This window comes from Poecile atricapillus, chromosome 1, assembly GCF_030490865.1.
Source record: "Poecile atricapillus isolate bPoeAtr1 chromosome 1, bPoeAtr1.hap1, whole genome shotgun sequence".
Taxonomy (NCBI): Eukaryota; Metazoa; Chordata; class Aves; order Passeriformes; family Paridae; genus Poecile; species Poecile atricapillus.
Genome location: NC_081249.1, coordinates 99,353,143 through 99,369,570, shown reverse-complemented (window position 1 = coordinate 99,369,570; position 16,428 = coordinate 99,353,143). Strand labels below are relative to the sequence as shown.

The following is a 16,428-nucleotide window of genomic DNA, read 5'->3' as shown; positions in this document are numbered from 1 at the left end:
AAAAAAAAAGAAGCTAACTGAATCACATTGAACATTATCAGATCACAGCAGCAATTTCCTCCCTTGTTTATAAGGCTCCTGGGTTAGTGTCAGCAGTATCTACTTGTGTGCAGCTCGTGTAAACATCCCCATGCCAGGATGTGATGTCCGGTCAGCTGGGCTGCAGAGGAAGCCGAAGAAGGTCGTAACCCTGCTGCCTGTGCCAGGAGCAGCCCTGGGCTGCCCCAGCTGCTCCCACAGCCCATCAGCCCCCAGAGCCATGGCAGCAGGGAGCATGCCAGCTCCCCCTGCTCTTCAAACCAAAGGAACAGGCTGGCAAAGCTAAAGTGGCACCAGTCTTCAGCTGATTTATGTGAACCCAGCCACAGACAGCAGATCTAAAGAAACAGGTAAGAAAAAACACCAAATCCTGCACAAGTACATATGTGTCTTTTGTTTTGGTGCACAGGAACAAATTAAATTAAAACTTGGACTTTTAACAATTAAAGAAAAAAAACAACTACATATTTTTACTATTTGTACATTTTTTGGTTTTTATCTCTGATTATTTCTTTGGGCAATGACAGCAGATCTTTTGTTGTCATCTGCAGGCTGCAGCAGCAGCTCTAAACGCAAACTTCCAGAGGAGCCTCTGACACTTAAAAGCAAACTAAACACAAGCAGAACTCATGGAATAATTTATATGGAAAAGAAAAAGTAAACAAGTGAAAGTAAACAGAAGAGTTCAAGGGCAGATACTAGGTCAGCCTGCAATGAGTGCATGGATTTTACTACCAAAAAAAAATCCGGAAGTGAGTATCAGCTATCAAATAGAACACTTTCAGGCCACTCTGTGCCAGCAGAATAGTTACAGGGGCATTGATGGTGCAAAGGGAGATATTCTCCACTTCTTATCTGGGCCACAGAGCAGTCTAGAAAAAAGCATGTTATTTTCCTGATGGACTTATCTGAGTATTCCTACCACTATTCTCCTCCCCACCACGCTTCAAAAACCCAGTATGGAAATTCCTGATACTTGTGCACAGAGACTTCATTCCCCCTGCCATTCAGCTACCAGCTACTCAGCCTCTGCTTTTACACAATACTTAAAGCTCAAAGCACACAGTTTTGATATCCATGAGTGTTTCTTTGGTTGAGGTTTTTATTCGTACCTTCCCCAACCCCATAAAAAAAGAGAGACCTGAGCAGGCATGGATCCTTCACCTGTGTCAGTATGTAAGGGCTGACAAAATTTTCCTTTGGAAGCTCTGGCTGGATATATCAAGACCTTGTTTGGACAGATCCTTGGCTACCCTTTGGACAGGGATCCACGCAGAGGGACAAAATAACACCAGGACAGGACAGGCCCTCATATACAAAGAACTGATGTGTGGAGTTTTTTAACATCTATCTTTCTACTTCTCAAGAGATCTAGAAATCTGCTTATGCCATTTTGCAGACTCTCAAACCAAAGAGGCACTATCCTGATATTTCACTCTTCTACCAGATAGCTCTAGCAAATGGAGAATAGAGCAGGTATGGAGCAGCATCTTGAGTATAAGATGTACTGAAGCAGGAGGAAAATCCTTCGTGTTCAAATTATATGCAATACACAAAACATCATCTTGTTTTGAAAAGCTTTGTAAAAACAGTAAGCAAATTCTCTTTTTGAAGAACTGGGACTTGAAGGAAGTATTGCTGAGCAAGAGAAAATATTGAGGGGTGAGAATGTAGCCATTTCATACAAATATAAAACCAGAATGATTATCAGGATCACTGAATACTGAAACAACCCAGTATCTTTCATCTCTCACTACAAACAATAATGAAAACAAAACAACAAAAAAAAAAAAGGCTGTTCTCTTTGAAATACAAATACGTTGCTTTTATGACTGATTATCTCAGGTTTTACTGCATCACTGCCTGCAAAACCTTCTGATAAGAAGAAGCAATCACTACACACACAACACACCAGGACTAGAGAGGAGATTACTGAAAGGAGCAAAGGAATGGCAGGACAGAGGCAGCAAGAAAGGGAGAAACAACTTTTCTTCTGATGTTTCCCAAAACATTTGTCCTAAGCCACCCAACCATCTCACTCACAGCTGGTCCTTCTTGCCCCAGGGAACCCAGTCCCTGCTCCAGAGAAGCTGCAGCTTCAAGGGGAGCCAGCAGAGGTTTTGGGGAGCAAAGCAGGGCACAGGTGGACTTGCCCTGACACTCATGGAGTGGAGAGGAAGCAGTGCCTGCCTCAACGCTACAGCCTTTGAGCAGGCAAAGACTAACTTTTTCACATCTTGCAAACACCAGTGTTTATCTTATAAACTACAGTGATCAGTGGAATGGGGGGGAAAGGCAGACTCCTGCCTGTGTAATAGGCTCCTCACCAATTTACATCACGGACACAAGTGAGATGGGGAGGGGGGAGAAGTCTCTCTGGGTTACAATTCTTCAGTGAACCTGCTCACTGGTATGGTTCAAGATGGGAACTGTGGCCCTTCACAGGCACCAGGTCACTGTTGGTGGTTGTTGTAAGGAATCCCGTTCTCCCACATCCCCAATACCCCTGCATCCATCCTCCCCATGGATTTTCACCCCAAGTCTGCCCAGAAGGTGAATTTTCCTGCAGGCTTGCTGTCTGTATGCAAACTAGACAGGTTTAAGAGTATCCTACTGCCATTTTGCTCAAATTCATGAGCTATGAATGAAAGCACACAAATGTAAAGTTAATGTCTCAGATTTAAGACTCAGGAATACCACCTGGTCCATCTAATGACCTCTGTTTCTATGTGGATGATAAAATATGAATGCATGTTAACAGGGTCAGAGAGTCCCAAAGCCACTTTGAAAACCCTTTGGAAGAGCTGTTATGTGTTCTTCCAGAGACAGTTTCAATACAAAACTGTTTCAAACATCTCTCTGGGTTCTGAAGACCTTTTCACTTTTCCTAACCACAAGTTGTTTCAGTAACACATAAATTACATTTTACTACCTAGATAAACCCAAGCTGAGGCATGAACTGCTTTACACTGAGACAAAGAGAGAAACTGTCCCCCTCTGCTGCTCTCCATCTTGGGAGGGGGAGAAGCAAGGAAGAATCTATTTTAATGAACATCTCAGAAGGAAAAAAAACTAAGCAGAAAAAACTCTGCTGATGGCTGTTTAGCCCACACCAATGTATACCCGACCCTGCAGCACACAAGGCTGAGCAGTTCATAGCAGAATCTCTTTTTCTTTGCCCACTTACCACAAAACAGTGCCATCATCTAAAACAAAAAGCCCTGCAGGATCCCTGTGCTGTAATTTGTGGGTTTTATGTACGCAGATGTTTTAACACAGCCTGCAGGATAACTGAAAACAATTTACATGGGTTCCAACATTTTTTCAGGGTGGCTGAATGCTACTGTCTATCTAAGCAGCACACTTTGTAAGCATTAGCTTTATGGACTGTGAGAATAAACAAGGTATCTGGAGCAGGCTGCATTTGAATTTCAAAACAGAGCAGCTTATTCTTTGCTGCACCTTCCTGATGGCTAGACCTGGGATGGGTGTTTTTCAAATGCTAAATATCACAGATAACTAAGAGGAAGAGAAAAAATTACCAGCCGTTCCATCTCCTGCTCCCGAAGTCGCTCTTCCCTCTGCCTCCTGTGATAGTCCATGAGGTCCTCCCTTCCTGAAATCGAGCTAATGCTGTTCTTCCGCTCTCGCATCGATGTCTGCAGAGAATTGGGAGTCTGTCTGTAACTTTCCAGATCTGTGTCATCAAGTTCCATGGAACTGGTGGAAAGGTTTCTTCGGACAGAGAATGACCTGTCAAAATCCACTGGGGAGAAAGAACTACTGGGACTTGTTCCTGAGAGTCCAAGTCTATCAAAATCATCCAGGAGATATGGGGAAGAAGGTGCTAAAAGCATTTTTTTAGCAATACGAGGGCTTGCAGGAACACTAAGAGTTGAACTGACATAGGGATTACTCCCAGAGACAGAGTTTGCATGTGGTGAAACCCCTGAGCTGCAAGAAGAAAAATTCAGGTAATTATCAGCATCAAAAGCATTCTGAGGTAGATCTTTTTCTCCAAGTTTTTTCCTTTTAGTATTACCCAGAGAGCTTCTGGGGGGCAAACTTAATGGCACCAGCTGGTTTTCTGTTGATCTATGAAGTCTGGGTAGGGAACGACTGTACATTCCCATATGACTTAGAGATCCACCAGAATATTTCCTAGGCCGTGAACCCAGGGTTTCCATCATCCCATCCTTGTACTTAATTGGCTTTATGTGAAGGGCCAGACTGTTTTCAGCATTCATTCTCCTGCCTTGCTTTGGGCTAGAAGGCATGCTGGCTGCCCCAGAATTGCTACCAGGTGAAAGCACCAGCTCATTCCCCGAGCTTCCATTCCACATAGTCAGAAGAGAGCCTGAGATCTTCTTTGACTCCAGCATTCCTGGGAAGTAGATGTTGTCATAAGATTTATTTCTCTGACTGTACTTTAAGTAGTGAAACTTATCCATCTGTCCAAGGGATTTTTCATTTTCTCTGCTGGCATGCATGTCAAAATCTGTCCTTCCTGAACTATACCCGCTGAGTGTCGGAGACATGCCTGAAATCGAACCCAAGTGCTTTACAGAGATGCTTTTATCTGGAAGATATGGGCTTTCACAGGGGAACTGCTTTCCTCCTTGAATTTTGTTAATAGAGTGTGTATTTTTACCACTGGTGGAAAGATTAGGTTTAATTGGCATAGGTTGTGAAAGGGTTAAGTAAGAGCCAGCATAGTCCCCATTTGTTTTAAATTTAAGAGTTGATGAATATTTCTTCGTGTTGAGGTTTTCCATAATATCCTGGAGACCATTTTCAAGGGAATTCGCCACAGAACCCTTTCCCAAACTAGCATTTTGTAATTCCATCTGTTTTGGTGAGTGGCTATAGTCTGCCATAATCTTACTGGAATCTGTAAAGAAGAAAAAAACAAGAAAAAAAAAGTCAGCAAATAAGTAGCCTCTTGCATGTGCACACCTGCAAAATAACGTGAACACTTTTTGCAATAATTACTGTGCTTGTAGTAAATGTGTCTCAGATCACTGCGTAAAGGAGGAGATGCACAATTTTCTCATCTGTTTCTGCAAAAGATGGGAGACTGAAAAAGAAAGGGTAGAGGCACAAAACCATACCAAAATCAGCAACACAACTGGAGAGAGGCTAGACTCTTTCTTTGCTGTCCTATCCGTTGCAGGAGGCTGTGGCTCAGCCTCTATAATTCTGAGCCTCTTGAGATATCTGTGAAGTAAGGAAGAATTATTGTCCTGATGTTTTACAGCTGAGGAACTGAGGCACAGGGAGAATATGCAATGCAGACAGCAGAGTAAAGAACTCCAGCTCGGGTCTCCCAGGGCCAGAAACAGACACTGCTCTAGATCACTTCTTCCTTTAATCTGTGCAGCTAGTGCATCTGAGCCCCAGTACACTAGTGAGCTCAGTTTAAAGCTCAGCAGGAGCTTGTCACCCTTCTGCTTACTTTGTGGATGGTCCTGCAAAGCTTAATAGGAAAGTACAAAACCAAGGTGCTTTTTTAAGGTGTTTCAGCTCATTGCTTCAAAGATACAAGGCTGTAACTACATCTGCAAAGAGCACTTTGGTTAAAAGATAACCTTAAGGAAGCAGAATGCTAGGCTGCATAACTTCATTCAAAACAACAAAACCACATGACTATTAAAAATACTGCTGGAAGGAAGATTACAGATCCTAATGATTTTTCAGAAATCTAGTTTATACTCAGGAAGAAAGCATAGACCAAAAAAGCCTTTGCTGTGGTGGGTGATATTGCTCAACCATGTATCAAGCTCTAGCACACAGTTCTGAGCTCCACTTTGCCAGAAGTAAAGAAAGGAACTCAGCTCCTGACAGTGCCAGCTACTGCAGGAGATAAACAGGACCCCCAGCAGGCTTACACTTAGACCTCAGCTGATGCAGAAATGACACCATTAACATTTACAGCAGCTCCTGGGATGTTCTAGTCTACACTCTGAACTAATAAAGCACTCCTGAGTGTCAGTTACTGCACTGCCGCAAGTGCTGTTTCTGAAAATAAGGGTCAAATCTGGAATTTAATCTTGGCTCAGTCACATTTCTCCTGTGACTTCAGCATCCTCATGAGAAACTGAATTTCAGCTTGTCACTTGGTAGGGAAATCTAATGTGTAAAGTGCCCATAATGTCCTCGGAGACCATACTTTAGTCCAAATACCGCTTCAGGCAATTGTATGAACCAAGAGACAGAATCTGGGATTCCTGTCCGCCACCAGAGTTCGTATGACCTGGTTTCATTGAGAATCACTACGTTCAGATCTTGTGGAAGGTGGCAATGCATTCTTCAATGGCTCCTGGTTTCTGGAACCTTCCTTGCTAATAAGGCAAAACACCATGGAATTCACCACTGTCCATCAGCAGTCCTCTGCTGCCCAGGCTTCCCGGCACAACCCAGGCGCACAGCAACAGCTGCTCCTTGGTTATTAAGGAAAAAAACCCTAAGTTTGAGAACAAAGGCAATCATCATTACTAATGGAACTGAATAGGCAGAAGATAGAAGGAGCATCAGGGGACACAAACACGAAAATCAAAGTAAAATATAACACCTTCTTGGCTATAGTGGACCTGGTTAAGTAGTTGTTAATTACAAACTCTGGTAGTGGACAAAAGCATTAACTTGCACCTTCAAAACTAAACCTCAAGTCCACCACTATACAGAATTCAGTATTTTTATGCTGGCTGTAATTATGGCTGGATTTATATTATATTTATAATTTTAACACAGTTATTATAATGATACAGCTACCTAAGTTGCCTTTGAACCACTGAGTTCTCCATCACACCACTACCACTCTGAGCAGTGAAACTGCAGTTTCTTATATCGTGGTATTTTACTTGACATTTTTTAGCTATTTTCATAAATTTTGATAACAGCAATGATGAAGTTCAAATGAACAAAAGGATAAATGTGACCCAAATTTAAGAGAACTCTTGTCAGGACAAGAAAACATCATCTGGATAAATCAAACATTCATCGTATTAGTGATGTTTTAAGCAAGAAGAATATGATGTAGAAGTTATTTAAGAGCCTAGATGTAAAGCACAATGTATATGCCTTTTATACTTAACCTTTCATTGTGAAACTGACCATAATTTCTATCTCAGTCTCTTGTTCTCCTCCCCTCTTCCAAATCTCTCTTAAAACTATCTCCAAAACTCTCTTAAATCTCATTTCATATGAAAATTGTACTGTCCAAACCTTAACTAACCCAGCTAAGTTCAAATACTTCTGCATAAATTTCACTGGCTCCTCTATAAATAGCTTGGCAGACATATTAATGGGACATTAATAATTGTTCATTACTCCCTTGCAATAGCAGTAGGGCACATTTAATCCTTCAAAGACTGGATGCTTTTGCCAAAAAACAAGTTAGCTCATGGAAACTTTCATGCCTGTTCACCACAGCAGTGAAGGGTTCATTGTACTTGAAATCCAAGCAAGTACAGTAAGAAAAGGTCACAATACCTTTATGTAGCCACTCCAGCTTTTCTCTACTATCACTCATGCCAGTTCTTCTGTGTTTTTGCTTCCAGCACCACAGTGCCCACAATCATAGAGTTAAATCCCAACTGGACAACAGCACACGTTTAAATAAACCATAGCTGCTTCCCACCAACCAGATCTTGCTCGTTTTGTTTATTTTTAGGGTAATGTTTGAGTAGAAACTTGATGAATATGCCAAGATGTGTTACACATCCTGGCTGATGCTGTCTTTGCATGCAGATATAGAGACTGAGGACAGAGGCTTCAGCTCGTGATGTGCCCTGAACCCATCCTACATCCAGGTCAGATCCAGCTTTCATGCTCAGCACAAGGGTCTTCTGTTTAGCAAAGTATTTGCTGCCTGGAGCTACAGAAAGAAATTCTTCCTTTTTCTTTTTTTTTTTTAATTTTATTTTCCCTCCCTCATTCCTTTTCTTCCTTTTCCTAGCTGTTTAGCTGGGGGTCACTGATATCTGTTCCAGACAGGCATTAAAGTGATGGGGGAGGGTTGGCTGTCTGCAGCATATCCAGCTGTGGCCTTGTTCTGCCTGGTAAATGGAGTTAGACATGGAATAAGAATAGAGCACTGATCTTACCCATGTGTCAGGAGAATTAAAGGGCCAAACTCAGAAATTCTGAAAGATCTCAGTGTATTACAAACAAACTTCATTTTAATTGATTACCTGATCCAACATTCTGGAAGGAGGAGAGGTTACTTCTGTTTGGCATCATATTTCTCTTCTACAGGATGGTTAAAATTACATTAATTTGAATGAACCAGATAAATTTTGACCTGCAAATAAAGAAAAAAAATAGAACAAAAAAAGTCATTGTGTTAAGAAGTGTATCCTGGGAACATTTTTCGAGTGCATAATACAGAACACAACTGGCTTTTCTTACGGCAATATTTCCAGAGCCAACTCAAAGAGAAATATGTAAAAGATATTTGGAAAGGACACACCATGTTTAATACAGTGACTGTGAAAAAAAAAGTGCCAAACCCGTCTGTTTATCCATTTAAAAGCACATGTAATACTAATGGCTTGATAACTAGCCATTATCTATGATCCTGACTCTGTATGGCCAGTTACTGGTCACAGCTCCTGAGTTTTGTCTGTAATCCTGTGGCTTCCTTAAGAAATTACTAACAAGGTTGCACTTCACTGCTGAAGACTTTATTTGGAAAGCCAGTAGCCCAAGTTCAGCCCACGCAACACCAGCATCCTGCAATCATGAATAAACCTATGCAAAACCAGGTATGTGATCCAAAACAAAGAAAATGTTTTGGCATGCAATGATTTCTGCGATTCCAAAGAAGCCAGACTAGGAACACAAAGGGAATCTTGAAAACTTATTTAAGATCAAATTGAAAATTGATATGGCTACAAGAGAGACTTGGTTTAAAAGAAATGCCAAAATTGAATCCCAGACACTAAAAACTAAAATTAAACCTAAATCCAAATAGAAGACCTCTAGTGAGTTGCTCTATTAAAAGATTTTTTTTTAAATACAGACCTGTTTTTAAAAGGTTGAGAAAAAAAAATTAAAAATTGCATCAAGTGACAAAATTAATGGTGACCATCTGTAGGACCTCTGGGCTTAGCTCTGGACAAGCAAATAGAAACATGTCGGAAAACCAAGTGAAGAATGGAGACGGATGTCTGGGGCTGTCTAGAGACAAGCTACCTATTTAATTAACTGCAGTCATCACAGCCCCAAGGTTGCAGGTCTGTGGTGCACAGACTTTCCATGTCATGCTTTTTCATGTTATTCTCCTGGGAGGACAGCCCTGGGAGAAGGGAGCTGGCTGCTGATCCTTGCAGAGGGAGGCTCCTTCTCTCTGACCTCGGCTCCTGCCTCTCCTGCTCCCCACAAGCTGCTCTCCCAAGGGGGGACAGTCCCTGTCCTGTCACTCTGTTCCCCCAGGAGCCCCCCTGTGCTGGCCACACTTGGCAATGCTTTATTTTTCTCTGCAGAGGTCATTTCTCAGTCCTAAGGAAAGTTTTAACCCCACTGTGCACATCCTGCCCCTCACAGCAAGATGCAGCTTCCTCCAAGACCACACAATCCACGGTTCCCCGAAAATGGCACTACTGTCCAAGGAGCCAGAGAACAGGAAGCCTCCCCAGAGTGCTGCAGCTCCTGAAGGGACTCACCCACATGTCCAGGCTCTCCAGCACAGCAGGACTGAAATTCTCCAGCTGATGGGAAAGAACCTGGGCATCAGAGAGCTTTTCAACCCAATTTTCATCCTCCAAAGGTTATTTTATTGGCATGAAACATTTACCATCCTTCTTACCTTATTTGTCTTCCAACCTATGGACAGACCCTTTCCCCAGTTCCTTCCAGCTCGTCTCAGACTCTCAAACCCAAAGGCTGTATAGCATCCCAGGCACCCAGCTTTGCTGGAGCGGGGCTGGGGACTGCCCTGGACCCACAGCTGACCCCAGCAAGAGGTGACAGCAGCTCTCCCACTTCTCTGCAGACCAAATGCTGAAGGATCAGGACACAAATCCAGCTCATATTGCCACTATGTTGACACTTTGGCATATTGCTTGTGTCATCTCTATTAAAAATACTGAACTTTGTGCCCAGAGGTCCCCAGAAAAGAACCAAAAACTTTTCAGGCCATGTTCAACTTGACACAGAAAACAAGTAACACTCATTTCACAGCTGTCTGCAACAAAGATGTCACCGAATCTTTAAACAGAAAAACAAAACATGGACAACTTGGAATTAGAAGACAGAACAAAGAGTTGGTTAAAAAGACAGGAAGATTCACTGCATTTCCTGTGTCTCTAATATTACTGATTTGTGGCTAAGATCACCAAAACCGCATCCTTCCTATCTTGTGACGTGACAGCAACCACTTCATCAATGTGACAAACGTTAAGGAAAGCACAGCTGAAAGAGAAGGGTTTCTATGCAATTAAAAATTCAATCTTTTATTCAATTTGGTGAATACCTGGGTTTGCTAATAACCATTTTAAGGTTAAATATTTATATGGTTTCATTTTAGGTTTGAGAACTCATTACACATCTCCCTTCCTAGAGGATGAGAGATCAGAGAAGTCATCACTTAGCAATAATTGGATTTGAAGGGGAAAATAACTTTTTTTAAAACTTTCCACTGTGAGCAAAACCAAGAAACAATCAATGAATTAATGAGCTAACAAAACAAGCAGCTCAAAATCCACAGTATATATGCTCTCATGAAATCATATTCTTTCAGATGAGGTTATGCAGGGCCTCCAGCAAGGCTGACTCTCATTACAGAGCACATGCCACGCTCTGCCTTGTCTGGAACGAAGCAAAATGATTTCATCTGGGATTTATAAAGTCATCTGAAGTGAATGTATACAGCAGTACCAATCATGTTTCATCTCTACAGTGCCCAGGCCAAATTAAGTTTTGTTTCACTAACGACCAGAAGAAACAGTGATTCAGAACTCAAGCAGAGAGTCAAACAAAGGATTCCAATTTTAAGATATTATAGCACTGGGCGGCTTTACAGTAAGAACTCCTTTCCCTTGTGCAGTGGTTTAACACCAGCTGGGCAACTCAGGCCCCCCAGTTCCTTGTTGACCCCCACTCAGGATGGGGGAGAGAATCATAAAAGAGGGAAAACATGTATTAAATTAGTGACAGTTTGATAGATAAAGCAAAAGTCATGTACAAAGCAAAGCAAAATAGGGAATTAAACCCCTAGGAATGCAGGGTTCCATCACTCCAAATGTTCGAGACCCTTTTTCCTTCTTCTCCCAGCTTTATATGCTGATTATGATGCCATAGGATGTGGGATATCCCTTGGGTCAGCTGTCCCAGCTACGTCCCCTCTGAACTTCCCATGCCCGCCCAGCCTCCTCACTGGTGTGCTGTAAGAATGTGAGCAGTCCTTGACTCAACAGAAACTCTGCATAGCAACAACCAAAAACATCAGTATGTTATCAACATTATTCTCATACTAAATCCAAAACACAATGCTCTAACAGCTATCAGGAAGAAATGAACTGTACCCCAGCCAAAACCAGGACACTTTAGTGTAGGAGCCAAAAGCTGCAGCTCAACCAAGCCACAAGTACACTACCTGTGTACACAGCACTTCCCAGCATTTCATACATGGATTTAGGGCAAAGTTGTCCCAGCACATAAGCTTCTCACCTCTTCTTCACTTCTGCCTGGGCTGATACCCACCTCCCTTTAGCAGAGCATGCTCTAGCACCCACTTTGCTCTTATGTTACCCATCAAGAGGGTTGCAGTGCCTCAGGAATCGCCAATGTGCTTCCCTGACTGAAAATAAATGGTTTTAAACAAAACTCTCAAACTTGGTAATCTATCTTTTAAGGCTTTTCTGCTCTTCGCTGTTTTTTCATTTTCAGTTTCTCACTGAACATTAACAGTGGCTCCCTCCAGCTCCTGGCACCTCTATTATCTCTGACATTTCTCTTCAGAAACTCCTACAGCAGTGTATTGCCACTCTTGGAAAACAGATGAAACCCCCAGCTGATGAAGGGTGAGGACAAAAGCCCATCACTGGCACCGTCTGCACATCATTAGAGTTTCATTTGTTCAGCAACAAGATCTTCAAATGATTAGGGTCAGTTTCAACTATTCCAATAAAACGCACATTGTTTTAGAAACAAGAAAGCCTCTTGAATTTTCACACTCTGAACAAAATTTGGTGAATGAGTGCTGATTGCCTTCAGTGTCTGGAAATTTCATCTTCTCACAGTATAGCACGCCTGTGTGCATAAACAGACTGTTCCATCACCAAGCTGATTTACCTTTCTCCTGCATAATGTGAGGACAATGTACTTACTCCTGATTAAATCAAACCTGTTTTTATTCCTGACTTACTCTGCTTATTTACAAACAAAAGTCTTGGCAGGCTCAGTCTGGTGGCAAAGTAAAACTCACTGTAATCTACTGCTTACCTCCAAAACACTTATGTGGAAATCTACCCTTCCCCACTGCAAAAATAAAACAATATAAATTATATATTATAAAATATAAAATAATATATATTATTATATAATATATATTATATAATATATATTATAATATAATATATATATTATATAATATATAATATATAATATATATTATATATTATATATTATATAATATATAATATAATATATATAATATATATATTAATATATATTAATATATATAATAATAATATAATAATATAATATATAATATATAATATATATAATATATAATATATAATATATATAATATAATATATATTATATAATATATAATATATATTATATATTATATATTATATAATATATAATATATATTATTATATATTATATATTATATATAATATATAATATATAATATATATTATTATATAATATATATTATAAAATATAAAATATATTTATATTTATAAAACAATATAAATATAAAACAATATATTCACAGAAAGGCACCTGCATGATTTGGTGGAGATTCTGTACCCATGAATGGACATATCCTTAATAGACAGCAAAGTCATCTCTGCCAAAAACTGGACAAGTCAGCAAGGTTGTGATCTAAAGGTAGCCTTAAACATCCTTCTTCATTTCCTCCTCCTCCTCCCCCACAACATAATACACTAGACCACAAACTACGCCTGATTTCTTGCCAGCATAGCCCTGAAATTTGCTCAGTCCCTGTCTTTTCAAGATACAAATCCTGGTCCTTGCATGCAAATGACCACAAGGTCTGGTGACAGGCAGTGTTTTAGTTCTAAAACTCATAGCTTGGCACCTTCAGCAACACTAAATAAGTTAAAACCCAAGTATCTGTGAATCATATTTGACTAAGTCACTCCCTTGCAATCCTGCAGGCTTCCGATGTGGAAAAGGGAGTGGCAGAGGAAGTCACTCTTATGGCTTACCTCTTCCTCTGAGAAATTATCACACTGGATATTGGAGACACAGGAGAAATAAAACAGTGCAACAGGAAACACCCTAAGTAACATTATCCCCCTCATAAGCCACATCTATTTTACTGTAATAATCCACCCGACTACTTCAAAAATTGCACTTAAATATGACATTTTTAATTACTCTGTCTTACTGTTAAAACATGATTCTCTCCTGTTTGATAAGGATTGATGTTGCAGGCATTGTCACATCAATTGCTCTTTCCAATAGATGGAAATAATCATTTTAATCAGGTCACAAAAGCTGATTTACAACAATTTTAAATGCCCATCAAAAATGAAAACACTCATGACCATGTAAATACTTCAGCTGGGTGACTACAGACTGAGGGTCGAGCCATGGATGTATGAAACACAAATAAAAATGCTGGGGGAAATGTTGAAGTTTTATAACTTTTGGTGCCATAATAGCTACTCTTACCTGAAACTGAAACTTAAAGCATTGATTTCAAGGATCTCAACTAATTCCTACGCATTTGGTAAGACAAGATACAAGACCATCTACTCAAACAGCATTACTTTAGTAGACATCACAGCCTCTTCCTTACCTTACAGTCACACTAGCCACTGTTTCATCTGGAGTGGTTCACTGAGATAAGTTGAAAGAAGAAGGAGAGTTAATTCTTTTCTGCTCGAACAAAAGCCACGGACAGGTAGAAATGTACTAGAAGAGATTTCTGTTGAAACAATGGACTCCTTTCATCATGCAGAAAAACAGGGTTGACAGAGGACAAGCCAAACTCCAGTCATACTCATCTTTTCTATTTTGGTACCTTTCTGCTAGTTAAGCTCCAGTCAGTTATCTGACCCAATGACTGCATCATCTCATGACAGTAGTGACAAGCTCCCTGGTATCATTCTGATGCTATTTCATTAACTCCTTTCCTATTGAAAAGTTGAGCATGCTCATAAGATTTGCAAACTGAAACGCTAAAGTCTCACACAGAGATGGCAAATAGAAAGCTCTGCTGGTGGGCAGTGACTGCTTACTGTGTAGACTAAGAAAACCCAAACCAAACAACATAGCTGGTGTACAAATAAATACACTTAAATACTCTAGACCAATATAATTCTTATTCCTGAAGCCAAATAAATACAGATTTCTTCATCTAAAATTCCAGGAAGGGGACTGAGTGCAAAACAATTTTGTATCCAAATTCATACAGGAGCAGAAATTCTGTCTGTACAAGAGCAGAAAGACCTTAAAGTTTCTCTGTTCCCATCCTACTTGACATGACAAATTTGCCCCTAGGGCACCCCTGACAAATTCAATGAGAACAGGTAGATAGATAAGGCACAGAAAATCTAAGGAGCTAGAAAAACTGATGAAAACAGCTTCATCCACTCTTTTTTTCTTTTTTTCTCCCACCTATTGCATTTTCCCAGTCTCAGGCAACCTTTGCCCGTGATCTGCTTTGCTCTGTGCTGATTTCTTTCACTGCCACTTTGTGCCTGTCACTTCCTTCCGTTAATCAATTCTCTCCAGTGCCCACTTATTCTGACAGCTTCTGTCTCCTGTTTCGCTCATCTATTTCTCCACAATTTGCCTCCTTCCCGGGATGCTTGTCCCGTATTTCCAAACGTGCCCTCCAGCTCTTTAATGCTCCATCCTTTCCCAGCACTCTCAGGGCAGCAAGCGTGCCCCCAGACTAAATGCTTCTCATCACACGTGCTTGGCAAACCTCAGCAGGGCAGTGACAGCTCGAGTGGCACCAGCCGTGGCTGCTGTGCTACCAAGCCAACGTGGGGCAGCATTTATCAGCAGGTCCCAGACTGCTTTCCCCTGGGGAGGGGGGAAACAGGGGTGCTACACCTGCAGTTACACCATTTACTATAATAAATGAAGTTAAAGTGGTTCACTTAAAAACTGACTCTGCCTGCATGAGACATGAGTAAGAAAAAAACCCGCAGTTGGTCATATTTACACAGTTTGCTCTTCACTGTAGTCTCTGGAGGACCCTCGTTCTACAGGGGAAAACTCCCCTTGGATTTCCGTGGCACTTTGGATGTGCTCCACCAGTCTAAAACTAATCCTAAACAAATAGCACTTGCTCAAAACACCCAGAGCATCGTTTTATAGCTGCTAGTTTAATTCAGTGGGAAACACTGTTTGCCTTGCTGGCAGTTACTACACAGCAGAATTAACCATTCATTTTAACAAATTAAAATGGAAATAATACACTACATGTGCAGTGAACACAGCATCAATCTCTTCATTAACAATCACGTGTACTTGCCCTCACCTAATTTGTTTCAGTTTTTCTCTGGATCTTCAAGTGGAAAAGACAAAAAAGTTCTTCCCATTTAAATATCTTTAGTCCTTCTGATCCAGCTGCAGCTTCAAGATGGATCTGCAACCTTTGGCTCACGCAATCTCCACTTCCAATCTAAACCCAAAATACGTCAAATTTTTCATGATGAGCTTTGTTCCTTCTCAACAATAGTCAACTGATGCCTTTTACTACTTCCAAAGATATGGCTGATAATTGTACCTGATAAGCATAGACATACACTGATATGGAAAAAAATGACCACTCTTCTTGCACTGGCTAATGGCAAAGATTTCCATTCTCTCAGTAAAAAGAGACACACTAATGAGTCAATTTAGCATTTGTCAAAATGGAAGCAGAATAAACTGCTGGTGTAGAAAAGGATCTGTGTAAAATTAACCATATAGAAATGGTAGGATGTTACTTGACAGTCCTAAAGGAATCTCTTTTTCTGTAATTCTCTTAGTTCAGACTATCCCTCCCCATGACAGCAAAGGTAGGCACTGCCACATCTTCTGATGACTTAATCTCCTTTCTTTCCTACACTGCTTCCTTCTGTTGTGGGAAAGCAAGCCTGTCCTCACCCTTTGCAATTCCATTCTATCATGTCTCACTTCCATCTCTGATCCTTTCCCATGTTAATAACTTATTTTTGAGGACATTATCCA

General features: G+C 40.7%; 1 protein-coding gene across 5 annotated transcripts in view; it reads right to left on the bottom strand.

Moving 5' to 3' along the window:
- The window catches only part of PHLDB2 (pleckstrin homology like domain family B member 2), a 65,859-nt gene that overhangs the window by 48,028 nt on the left and 1,403 nt on the right, over nt 1-16,428 (bottom strand). For all 5 annotated transcript variants that reach the window (XM_058846386.1, XM_058846404.1, XM_058846410.1 and 2 more), the window contains exons 2-3: nt 8,232-8,341; nt 3,582-4,930 (exon numbers count right to left, since the gene is read on the bottom strand). In XM_058846386.1, coding sequence (XP_058702369.1) covers nt 3,582-4,930; nt 8,232-8,280 — 1,398 coding nt within the window. In that variant the 5' untranslated portion in view covers nt 8,281-8,341. The remainder of the gene's footprint in view (nt 1-3,581; nt 4,931-8,231; nt 8,342-16,428) is intronic.